Genomic DNA, 13,650 nt, shown 5'->3' on the forward strand with positions numbered 1-13,650 from the left:
ATGACATTTAGATCCCAGATTTAAAATGAATTAGGTTGAAATCTAGTTTGGAGGGGTGGGGCATTGACCCCCCCCCCCCCCCAAGAACTGCAGTTTGTATTTACCTATTTATTTATTTACTTCATGTCTGGAAGGGGAAAGAGAGATGTAAAAGATAATGTTTTGTGGGGAGGGCCCCCTCAAAAGATCTGGAAGAGGAAAGGAAGGGAGATTACTTGTCCTAGTGTGTTTTGTATTTTTTGGGTTATGGGTGGGAATTGTCCTCCCTGGTGTGGAGGAATTGGTTCAGTGGGAATTGTCCAGATGGGAATTGGTGGGTGGGAACTGTCTGGTGCGAACTGTCCAGGTGGGAACTGACCTAGAAACCATCAATTGTAGCCATAAACAGGAAAAGACTAATTATCTGCAAAATACACTCTATGTAATCTTCATTGCTGCAGTGATGTCCATGATATACTGTGAATATCCTCCTAAATTACCTGACTCTGTGGGTTTTGTTTCAAAGAGCTACTTCAGGGCCTCAGGTGATGTCATCAGTTTTAGAAATCCATTTCACTCCATTCGAAAGCTGCCTGTACTGCTGATGCATCAATCAAAATGGCAGATCAGCGTTCATGCTCACAGTGGTATTAAAGACTCTCAAAAATGAAATATGGACCTATTTTGATTTGAGAACAAACACACACACATATATATATATATATATATATATATATATATATATATACACACACACACACATACACGCAGTGCACTCCATTTAAGTGCACGTCACATGTTCTGTTTAACTGCATGCTATACTTTGGTCCCGTTTATGGCACCATCAATTTCTATGGGGACAAACTTCGATTTAATGCACCACTGATAAGTGTAAGATTCGCTTATATGCATGGTTTAAGACCACTCCTCTACAGGAAAGATTCCACATAAACGCGCGGACGGAAAATGGAAGCCGATTGGCGCTTGACAACCAATGAGATTTCAAATTTACCGCCCCTTTAACTGCCACGGGCAGAATAAGCGAAAAAATGTTTTTAGAGTGTACGCTGGGGTCGTCGTCGTCGCGGCAGCGGAACTGTAAGGCTTTAACACTGGCTGAACGAATAGAAGTTCTTAAAACATTAGAAAACAAACAAAGTCAAGCATCTATTGCTAAAGAATATGGTGTCAATCCCAGTCAAATTTCACGTGTCTTGAAGCAAAAAGACCAGCTTCTGGAAGACTGGCAAAACAATACAAATCCACAACGGAAACGAAAATGGGCGGGAAAAACTGAGGAGGTAGAAGATGCTCTTCTTCGGTGGTTTTCTCGAGTCAGGAGCAGAAAGTTTCCTGTCAGTGGTCCACTGCTTATGGAGAAAGCTAACCAGCTAGCTGAAAGTCTTGGACTAACTGAATTCAAAGCCACTGTTGGATGGTTGGAAAGATAGAAGGAGAGGAACAACATAAAATTCAAGAAACAGCATGGTGAGCAACAAGACGCTGATGACTTTGGTGCTGAAAATTGGGTTGTTTCAGTTCTTCCTACCATCTTGAACGAGTTTGCACCTCATGACATTTTCAATGTTGATGAAAACGGTCTCTACTGGCGAGCGATTCCTGATGGAACACTTGCATTCCAACATGCCGAAACTACTGGAGGTAAAACATCGAAGGACTGACGATCCTCCTTTGCTGCAATGTGGATGGGAGTGAGAAGTTGGAACCCCTTGTCATTGGAAAGAGCAAACAGCCCCTTTGCTTCAAGAAAGTTAAGCGACTTCCTGTGTCATACGAGGCTAACGAAAATTCATGGATGACTGGGGAAATTTGGAAGCAGTGGCTAAAGAAGTTAGACACTATAATGCGGGCACAAAGGCGTCAGATTTTGTTGCTTTGTGATAATTGTGCTGCACACAGGGATGATGTCAGGCTGTCTAACATCAAGGTGGACTTCCTGCCACCAAACATTACCTCTCTGATCCAACCTATGAATCAGGGCATATAGCCAATTTCAAACAACATTATCGGGCTCTTGTGCTACGTCTTCTGATGAGCATTATGGATGAACAGACTGGCAAGGATAAACATGCTGTTGAACTGGCTCGTAATCTATCACTGTTGGATTCCCTACATATGCAGAAAGAAGTCTGGAATCATGTTACACAGGCAACCATTGTGCACTGCTACAAGCGGGCAAGCTTTGTTAAGGATGTGGAGGGGGATGCAGCTGTTGCAAACGTGTCAGATGAATAGGTTATTGACATCCCAGCCAGTGTTACTGAAGAGGAGTTTCATCGCTACGTAGCTGTTGATTACGATGTACAAACAGCTGACAACAGCACTGATGTCGAGATATGCGCCTACAAGCAGGCAACAACAGCTGATGATGAAACAGAGGATGAAATGAGCAGCAAGGCACATGCTGCCGAAATTCAACAACCTCCACCTGTCACTTTTTCAAGAGTGCTGGAGACTCTCAACACTGTGCGATCCTATCTGGAGGCCACTGGATGTCAGTGCTATGACAGTTTTTACCGTCTGGCAGATGTAGACTATGGAACTCACAGACCCATTAGTGTACAGAGGACTATAACTGATTACTTCAAGTAAGCCTGTCAGTTAACGGAGACTGTATACTGTACGTATAACAAACAGTACTGTACATATGTTTATCAGATGTCAAGCTTCTTTGGGTCACAACGGTTAAGTGCATGTTCCGGTTAACTGCATGCATTTCTTTGGTCCCAGACCCTTGCACTTAAGCGGATTGCACTGTTTGTGTGTGTGTGTGTGTGTGTATATATATATATATATATATATTTGTTGTTGTTTTTTTGTTTTGTTTTGAGATTTGTTCTCAATCAGAGCCATTGTTGCATCTATCAATAAAGCTTTTCTAATGATTTTTAAAATTGGCAACCTCACCCAAATCCTTGAAACACTTTGTTGAAACGAAGCCCACAAAGTCAGGTGATTTAGGAAGGATAGTCACAGTATATTCTCGACATTATTACATAGTGTACTTTGCAGATAAGTACTGCTGCTAAGCTATCAAACTGGTTCATGCACACTAATATTTTAACAAAAATAATTCTGAATACCTTATAAGTAACCCCATTGTCAGTGCCTGCATCCCATGGGATCAAATCTTGGACCACCTTTTGAACCCAGCCACATTCTTTGGTACAGAGGTCCTCGGATGACAACCCTACATTCCAGTCAGGACTGGGGCCAAGCATGGTAAGGAAGGATACCAGATGCCGGGTCCTGTCCACAGAAAATTCAGCTGAGGGAGCAGCTCTCCTGCAAAGAGAAATTAAGCGGCAAAATGAGACAAGGATTCTAAAAACTAGGAAGCATCAAATTGTATATTATGTATGACTAGTAAAAAAGGCCCGTTTCTGACACAGATGAAACGGGTGCTAGCAAGGTTTTCCTCGGAGTGTGTATGTTTGAGAGAGTGTATGTGAGAGTGACTGAGTGTGAGAGAGAGTGTGAATGTGCGAGTGTGTGTGTGAAAGAGTGAGTCTGGGTGCGAGTGTGTCTGTGAGAGAGAGAGTGTGTGTGTGAGAATGAGTGTGTGCAAGTGCGTATGTGAGAGTGTGAGAGAGAGAGAGTGTGTTTCACACAGATACAGTGTGTGTGAGAGAGAGAGTGTGTGTGAGACACAGACTCTCTGCGAGACTGAGTGTATGAGACCAAGAGAGTGTGCGAGTGACTGTGTGACACATAGAGAGTGAATGTGGTACAGTGTGAGACACAGAGTGTGTGAGAGACAGTGTGTGAGAGTGAGAGAAAGACATTGACTGTGAGAGAAAGACATTGACTGTGAGAGAGAGAGAGAGTGTGTGAGAGAGAGAGTGTGTGTGTGACAGAGATACCTCCCCCCCTCTCTGGTGTCAGGCCCCCCCTCCCTCCCTCTCTCTGGTGTCAGGCCCCCCCCCCCTCTCTGGTGTCTGAGTGTTACTATGCAGGACGCTGAGCTCTGGCTGTGCTTCAAGGAACTGACCAATCCTATTTAATAGAATGCACCTCCAACATTCTGAAGCCGAGAAACCTCGTGTGGTTGGTCACATCTGCTTGTGACAAACCCGGAAGTACATGATGTCAATTCAGGAGATGGATACAGAGAGCAGGAATGCCTCAGCCATGCAGTCAGCTTCAGAATATTCGAGGTGCGTTTTATTATATAGGATTTGTTTCATTCAGTATTCTGCTTCTTGCCCATAAGAATCAGAATAATCAGTTAGGGGTCCTTTTACCAAGCTGTGAGAAAAAGGGCCCTGTGTTAGCGGCGGGGGCCATTTTTCCCACATGCCAGGGCCCTTTTTACAGAAGTGGGACGACCCCCCCCAGCACACATGGCCATGCGGTGAGAGAACTTTTATCACACAGCCATGCAGCAGGGAGCCCTTACTGCCATCCACTGAGGTGACGATAATGGCTCCCGCATTACCCTGGTGGTAACCGGACAGTGCTCGATGATGCCCAACTATTGCCAGGTTATCACCACGCAAAGTCATTTCCGGGGGTTTTCTTTTCCCCCTGAAATAGCGCACCCTTGAGGCAGGACTACCACCAGCAGCTGCACTGGGCCGGAGGTAGTCCCAGAAGAGCCAGCGGTAAGCCCGTGTTTGGCTTGCCGCCGCTCTGTAAAAGGGCCCCTTAATCTGAAACATTATAGACATCATAATGCAGATAAGGTGAGGTCAGTTTGATTTAAGGGCTCAGAGTGAGTTATTTTTTTACCGATTTTTGTAGGATTTCACTGTTTGATCTTATAATTAATTTTGAGCTTCATCTTGAAAGTGAAAAATAAACTAAACTAAACTAAATAACTAGATAAAATATGTGGTATGAAAAAAATCAATATGAGTCTCACTGGGTTTGGTGGCCGTATTTGGCTGCATCAAACCCTAGTATATCTTTGACAGGTTTAAAGATAACCGGCTATGTCTGAATGTTGACATACCAGTTCTATTTAAACTGGCTAAAAACCCCTGGATATTCAATGCTGGTCACCGGAAACAACCTGGCATCAAATATCAGGGTTCAGGGCGGACCGCAGGAGAGAGCCCAGCTATCTGCAATGGTCTGAATATTGGGACCTTTGACTATAACCACTTAGAAGTCAAATTGCAAAAATAATTCAAAGTTGTTGTTCCCATTTCCAAGTTATTCATAAATATCTTTAGTTCCAGTACAAATCCCTGTGACATTTTTTTAATGTGTGGAATATATCCCGTTGTGACTTGAAAGATGGTATTTTAAAATATGTTTATGTCTGATATAAAATCATTACATTACAAATATTCTTGTATTCCACAAGCACGTTACAAGTTCTATGTGGATTACATTTAAGAAAGCCAGTCACTGGGAATATACACCAAAAATACCTGCATTATACAAATTATACAAAAACCATTACATAGTCAAATATTTCCTGAACAAATAGGATTTCAGTGACTTCCTAAACATTAAATAGTTATGTAGAATTCTAATTTGTCTAGGAATAGAATTCCAAATAGCAGGAACTTGATGAAACTGACTAGAAGAAAAAAAATTTATATTTCAACCCCAGAAAGTGCAATATCATAGCATCTTGCGATCTATTATTGCTAGAAGGCAGATTTACTAATTTTGACATGTATAGCAGGGCCTGACCATAAAATACTTTAAAAATTATTGTACAACCCTTAAAACAAATAAGGGCCTCAACTGGAATTAAATGTAACTCAATCAGAAAAGGAGTAACTCTATCATTTATGTGAGCCAGATATATTAACCGTGCAGCCATATTCTGGTCTATTTGTAATTTCTTGATCAATCTTTTTTGGCATCTGAAGAAACAGTGTTTTTTTTAAGCCTGTAAAATGTATTTGATATTTTCCTGTCTTAATTCCTAAAGTGTATTTCTTCTAGTGGTTAGCAGGTGGTGATTATTTTATGTTAAAACTGTTATAGAAAAACGAATGCTCCCTCTTTTAGTTTTACTCAGTGAAAATGTGATCTACAGTACTGTGAGCAGTACACTTTTAAAATTTGATGACTAGGCTAACATTGGCCCAGGAGCTTTTTTCATTTGGACTTTACTGGGTTTTTTCTCCAGTCTTAGCCAGGAAGAAAGGAGAGCAGGATCTCTTTGCTGAGGCTCAGTAAACAGTTATATGTCCTGATCTTCCCAGGTACTTTCCAGAACATAAACAAATGTTTAATTAGTGTTATAATTGATCCATAGGTCAGTTACCTGTTATTGTTTGCTGATTGCACATTTTTTGTTCATTGTTCAATTTTTAAGACAGTAAACAAATTTCTAGTTTATTGCCTATTTGTCTGGACTGATAAAGAATCCTGGTGGTTTGTGTGTTGGGTCTGTGAGTGCTTTCTGGGATTGTGGGACCACTGGGAGTGTGGCCCCAGCAATCCAGAAATCACTGAGGATATTCTGAAAGCAGGAGACTCGACCAGAGGTGGTTGTGACCCAGTCAGTGGGAGGAGGGTGCTAGTGCAGAGCACGAGCGGCAGGTGCAGGCAGACCTGAGCTTTGCTGGGGATAGACCCTCTAAGTGGCCATGGGGTAACCTCAGGCAGATGGCTAAGCTTATTGTGACTGCATCCTTTATAAATACTATTACTATAATCCAGTAGTGGCAAAAGCAAACTTTGTACCACTAAACCAAAAACTGGTCGATCAAAGAGATACTGAATCCTTCTCAATTTTCTCAACACACAAAAAATATTTTTTCACAAGCAAATTTACTTGAGTCTTTAAAGTCATGAAGTTATCAAAAGTTATTTATTTATTTATTTGTAGCATTTGTATCCCACATTTTCCCACCGTTTTGCAGGCTCAATGTGGCTTACATTTGCCATAGTGGCGGTTGCCATTTCCGGGTAACAGAACTAAAAAATGAACTTGCGGAGCTACTGTTAGAAATATGCAATCTGTCCCTAAAATCGAGTGTAGTACCGGAAGACTGGAGGGTAGCCAATGTTACTCCGATTTTTAAGAAGGGTTCCAGAGGAGATCCGGGAAATTATAGACCGGTGAGTCTGACGTCGGTGCCGGGCAAGATGGTGGAGGCTATTATTAAGAATAAAATTGCAGAGCATATACAAAAACATGGACTGATGAGACAAAGTCAGCACGGATTTAGTGAAGGGAAGTCTTGCCTCACCAATCTAATGCATTTTTTTGAGGGGGTAAGCAAACATGTGGACAATGGGGAGCCGGTTGATATTGTATATCTGGATTTTCAGAAGGCGTTTGACAAAGTGCCGCACGAAAGACTCCTGAAGAAATTGCTGAGTCATGGAATCGGAGGTAGGGTATTATTATGGATTAAGAACTGGTTGAAAGATAGGAAGCAGAGAGTAGGATTGCGTGGCCAGTATTCTCAGTGGAGGAGGGTAGTTAGTGGGGTCCCGCAGGGGTCTGTGCTGGGTCCGTTGCTTTTTAATGTATTTATAAATGACCTAGAGATGGGAATAACTAGTGAGGTAATTAAATTCGCCGATGACACAAAATTATTCAGGGTCGTCAAGTCACAGGAGGAATGTGAACGATTACAGGAGGACCTTGCGAGACTGGGAGAATGGGCGTGCAAGTGGCAGATGAAGTTCAATGTTGACAAGTGCAAAGTGATGCATGTGGGTAAGAGGAAACCGAATTATAGCTACGTCTTGCAAGGTTCCGCGTTAGGAGTTACGGATCAAGAAAGGGATCTGGGTGTCGTCGTCGATGATACGCTGAAACCTTCTGCTCAGTGTGCTGCTGCGGCTAGGAAAGCGAATAGAATGTTGGGTGTTATTAGGAAGGGTATGGAGTCCAGGTGTGCGGATGTTATAATGCCGTTGTATCGCTCCATGGTGCGACCGCACCTGGAGTATTGTGTTCAGTACTGGTCTCCGTATCTCAAAAAAGATATAGTAGAATTGGAAAAGGTACAGCGAAGGGCGACGAAAATGATAGTGGGGATGGGACGACTTTCCTATGAAGAGAGGCTGAGAAGGCTAGGGCTTTTCAGCTTGGAGAAGAGACGGCTGAGGGGAGATATGATAGAAGTGTATAAAATAATGAGTGGAATGGATCGGGTGGATGTGAAGCGACTGTTCACGCTATCCAAAAATACTAGGACTAGAGGGCATGAGTTGAAGCTACAGTGTGGTAAATTTAAAACGAATCGGAGAAAATTTTTCTTCACCCAACGTGTAATTAGACTCTGGAATTCGTTGCCGGAGAACGTGGTACGGGCGGTTAGCTTGACGGAGTTTAAAAAGGGGTTAGATAGATTCCTAAAGGACAAGTCCATAGACCGCTATTAAATGGACTTGGAAAAATTCCGCATTTTTAGGTATAACTTGTCTGGAATGTTTTTACGTTTGGGGAGCGTGCCAGGTGCCCTTGACCTGGATTGGCCACTGTCGGTGACAGGATGCTGGGCTAGATGGACCTTTGGTCTTTCCCAGTATGGCACTACTTATGTACTTATGTACTTATGTACAAATGGTGTTGCGTCAAGGTGCAACATACATGTTGACATACATTTGTCGTAATGGCTGTTTGCCATTTCCGGGTAAGAGAATTATGCATGGTATTGTGTTAAGGTGCAAACATGCATGGTGATATACATGGACCATAACATATATGGAACAGGTCATGGTGTATATATATATCATGTGTATACATACATGGTAAAGCAGAATATGTTATGGTGCTGCATAAAGGTTCCTCAGTAATAGCTTGGATTTTAGTATACATTAGGTCAGCAACTATAGATATTCCCTATTCGACATAAGGTTTAAAGTGGTAGTGCTTAGTCATTAATAGCAAAGAGGCTATACAGTCATGTGGTAAGTTTTCGGTTTTGTATAGATCTTGCATAGTGTTGTTATTTAGTACTTAAGATGAATGTTTGTTGTATGCCTTCTTGAAAAGATCTGTTTTCAATAGTTTTCGGAAGATGGTTAGGTCTTGCGTTATTTTTATGGCTTTCGGTAGTGTGTTCCATATCTGCGTGCAGATGTATGAGAAACTGGTCGCGTATGTGTATTTATATTTTAGTCCTTTACAGTTAGGATAGTGGAGATTGAGGAATGTGCGTGATGATTTTTTTTGCGTTCCTAGTAGGCAAGTCTATAAGGTCTGACATGTAGGTTGGGGCTTCCCCGTAAATGATTTTGTGGACCAGGGTGTACACTTTGAACGCAATTCGTTCTTTTAATGGGAGCCAGTGTAGTTTTTCTCTTAGGGGTTTGGCACTTTTGTATTTCGCTTTTCCAAATATGAGACTGGCTGCTGTGTTTTGTGCGGTTTGAAGCTTCTTAATAATTTATTCTTTGCATCCGGTATAAATGGCATTGCAGTAGTCTAGATGACTTAGCACCATTGATTGTACTAGGCTGCCGAATACATCCCTTGGGAAGAATGGTTTGATTCTTTTAAGTTTCCACATTGAGTAGAACATTTTCTTTGCTGTGTTTTTCGCATGGTCTTCGAGTGTGAGATTTCGGTCAATTGTGACTCCCAGAATTTTCAGGCTATCTGAGACCGGCAATGTGTAATCTGGGGTGTTTATGGTATTGGGTTTATTTGTGTTATACTGTGAGGACAGAATGAGACATTGTGTTTTTTCTGCGTTTAGCTTTAGTTGGAATGCATCCGCCCATGAGTTCATTGTTTGGAGGCTTAGTCTGATTTCGTTTGTGATTTCGGTTATGTCTTGTTTGAACGGGATGTATATCGTGATATCGTCTGCATAAATGTATGGGTTGAATCCTTGGGTGGATAGCGATTTGGCTAAAGGTGTCATCATTAAGTTAAAAAGGGTTGGTGAGAGCGGTGATCCTTGTGGTACTCCACATTCAGGTTTCCATGGTGTTGATGCTTTTGAGTTAGAAATCACTTGATAAGTTCTTGCTGTTAAAAAGCCTTTAAACCATCTTAGTACGTTTCCTCCAATCCCGAAGTAGTCTAGGATGTTCGAGAGTATTTGGTGGCTAACCATGTCGAACACGCTGGACATGTCGAATTGTAGGAGTAGCACATTATTTCCAGTTGCAATTAGGTGTTTAAATTTGGTTATGATAGTGGTTAACACTGTTTCTGTGCTGTGGTTGGATCGAAATCCTGACTGTGATTCATGTAGTATTGTGAATTTGTTTAGGTAATTGGTAAGTTGTTTGGCTACCATACTTTCCATTAGTTTTACTATCAGGGGGATGGATGCTACTGGTCAATAGTTGGTTGTGTCATTTAATGTTTTCTTTAAGTCTTTAGGTATGGGTGTAAGTAATATATTTCCTTTGTCCGTGGGGAAAAGTCCATGTTGTAGCATGTAGTTCAGGTGTGATGTAAGGTCTGTTGTGAAGCATTTGGGGGCAAGCTTTATTAGACTACTGGGGCAAATATCCAGTTTGGAGTGGGTTTTGGAGAATTTGTTGAGTGCTTGAGTGATGATTTCTTCGGTTAGCGAATCGAAGTCGTTCCATGTTTGATCTGCTGGGTATTCACCGGGAGTAGGGTCCAGGCAATCCAAAAATTTTTTGTGATTATTGTTATTGTATGGTAATGTGGATCGAAGTTTTATAATTTTCTCATTGAAGTATTTGGCAAGTTGGTCTGCTTAATATTATTCTCAAAACAAAAATTCAGATTGCTCATTATTAAAATCTTATCACTCTATATATGGTCACTATGCCCTAACAAGAGAAATTTAGTCTTTTCTTTATTCAATTTTAAATGATGATTTAGTTTAAATCAATCTTTGCAGCTACTTCTTTTAGTTAAAAGTTAAAAAATATATTGCTGTATACCATTACTCATGATTCTTTCTGTCACCATGCTACCCTCTGCATCTGATCTCTGGGATATTTTATTTGTGAAAATTATATCCCAAATTATCCCAAAAAGTCTAGAGTTCAATGTGGCTTACAATATAAATTGAATGAATATAGAAAATGAAAAATATGTTGGATTGAGTAACAAGAAATAATAGATTATCAAATTGTACATTGTTATAATCCTTCTATTAAAGACATAATACAAGCAGAAAATAAGGTTATTAACCTGTTAATTAGATCAAAAACAGGCTAATATGAAGAAATCTGAAATGAATTTGTAAGAGATGAGTTTTTAACTTCTTTCGATTGCATATAATTAGAATGGAATCTAACAGATTTAGGGAGAGAGTTCCAACATTTAGTTCCGATGTAGGAATTTATATTCACATTTTTCCAATAAGAATAGTGATTTCATTTTTCTTATGCAGAGCAGCTGAAAAAGCGGAATTTCTCATGTATATATCTTTCAGTTTATGGGACTCAGCATAGGAAAGATGATTTCTTGAAGCAGGACCATATCTGCATTTGGATTCCAGCGATATAAGATTTTATTTTAGGATTACAGAGGCCCTTCACATTTAGGGAGAATAATTTTAAAAGACAACCCATCTTCAAGGTCCTAAGTAAGAGGAAAAGCAAGACATATATACATAAATATTCCATAATGTACTCAAATTCATAGGTGTCAATATTCAGCAGGACTTATCTGCATCATAGCTATTTCTCCTACGATTGCCATATCTTTGAACTTGCATCAACCAGTACAGTCTTTACATCATCAACTGCCTTTCTGTATGATGTGCCATCTTTTTGATGATTTAGGGTCATAAATTTTTAATATAGCTGTGCTTAAGGCTTGGAACGAACTGTCTTATAAAGTTCACTCTTTGCAATCCATATCTCAATTTAAGACAATGTTAAAGACAGTTCTATTTCAGCAGGTCTTTGGTCTAGGAAATTGAATAATGCTTGGCCAGTAAACTGGGCCAGACATGTTTATCACAGATGAGTTGTTATTAAGAGATGGTGTAATGATTTTTTTATGTATATTTGCTGAGTGTTTTATGTTATGTTAATATATAATATATAGTGAATTTATCCACATAGAATTTTTGAGATATATAGGTTATAAGAGCTTTTACAATAAAAAAAATAAACCTATTACTGATGTACTCAATGAAATCTTTAATCACTTGGAAAAAAACAATGTTGTCTTGACTGTTTCCCTTGACCTTTCTGCTGCCTTCGATCTTGTATATCACTCTCTTCTGCTATCTTGTCTTTCGTCACTTGGTCTCACAGGGTCAGTTCTATCCTGGGTTTTCTCCTTTTTTGTCTAAACACTCTTACACTGTAGCAACTGCTTCCTCCAGGTCCTCTCCACACCCCCTGAGCTGTGGGGTTCCCCAGAGTTCTGTTCTGTCACCGCTTCTCTTTAACCTGTTCATTAGCCCTCTTGCAACTCTAATCCAATCTTCGGGTATATCTTTTCATTTTTACGCAGAAGACATTCTGTTACTTTTTCCAACTAATCCTTTTCAACCCTCCATGGGACCACTCCAGGACTGTTTAAAGCTCATCTCAGATTGGCTTACCAATCACAACTTAATGCTAAATAAGTACAAAACCCTTGCAGGTAGGTTTACGGGCCGTCTCACCACACCATGTCTCTCTGGATTTTTTGGATCCCCTATTTGCCCAGTACAATCATTTCATTATCTCGACATCACTTTAAATGCTCACCTCACATTTATCCCTCAAATTTCTAATGGCTGTAAAACAGGGTTTTTGTTCAACAACTTCATAAAATTCAAGGTTACTTCAATCTTGATGTTTTCCATTCATTGATCCTATCTCTACTGACCACCAGGCTAGATTATTGCAATATAGTTTATTTGGGTTCCACCCAGTCAAATATATTAAGGGGTCCATTTACAAAGCAGAGGTAAAAAAAATGGACTGTGGCAGTGTTGGCGCATCTTTTGGGCGTGTGCTGGGCCACTTTTTAAAGCGGCTGGGAAGAAGCCCATTTTTTAATGAGCCGGGAAATGGCCCTACACTAATATTAAAACTAGCATGTGCTTATTTATGCCCTGAGCCCTTAGCACTACCCACTGACCTAGTGTTAAGGGCTCATGCGGTACCTATGTGGTAACCTTGCAGCACGTGCCAACATGAGCACACTACTGGTTACCACCAGGAACGCCTCCTGTTGTAGAAAATAGAAAATTATTTTCTACCGTGGGATTTGGCGCATGCCAAAATCAGAATTACAGACAGGGGAAACACTACCCCGGTGATAGTGCCAATTGGATGCGCACTATTCACACGTTAGCCCCCCATGCCTTTGTAAAAGGGCCCCTAAGAGAATATTGCTATTTACCTACTGTGCCGTACTCAATGCTGCGACCACAATGCTCGTTCCCACTCCCTTTTCCTCCCCTCATCTGCTCCGGTTCTGCAAAGCTCCCCCTCACCCCAGTCGCTCCCCTCCCACACTGGACTTTCGTTCTGTGCCCTCCTGGTGTGACTATTGTGCTTTCCTATGAATTCTATTGTAGTTCCTTTCTGTTTTTTCTACGATGTTTTTTTGGACTATTCTACACTGCCTAGATCTGCGAGTTACCCAGGGTGGTATATCAAATTTTAATAAACAATAACTATAAACTACAAACCTGAATTTTCAGTGGCATTATCTTGTCAGTTGCCTTGGTACTATACCTATGTGGTCCAAAGCAGAGCTGCAAATTTCTTGGCTAACGGCGACATTCAGTACACTAACAGGGTAATTGCTCAGATAAAGCAGGACAGGAAAAGTCTGTCCTA

General features: G+C 40.8%; 1 protein-coding gene across 2 annotated transcripts in view; it reads right to left on the bottom strand.

The window, feature by feature from the left end:
* Positions 1-13,650, bottom strand: part of SPON1 (spondin 1) — a 170,224-nt gene that overhangs the window by 77,552 nt on the left and 79,022 nt on the right. For both annotated transcript variants that reach the window (XM_030200636.1, XM_030200635.1), the window contains exon 8: positions 3,084-3,285. In XM_030200636.1, coding sequence (XP_030056496.1) covers positions 3,084-3,285 — 202 coding nt within the window. The remainder of the gene's footprint in view (positions 1-3,083; positions 3,286-13,650) is intronic.

The sequence above is a fragment of the Microcaecilia unicolor genome, chromosome 4 (assembly GCF_901765095.1).
Source record: "Microcaecilia unicolor chromosome 4, aMicUni1.1, whole genome shotgun sequence".
Taxonomy (NCBI): Eukaryota; Metazoa; Chordata; class Amphibia; order Gymnophiona; family Siphonopidae; genus Microcaecilia; species Microcaecilia unicolor.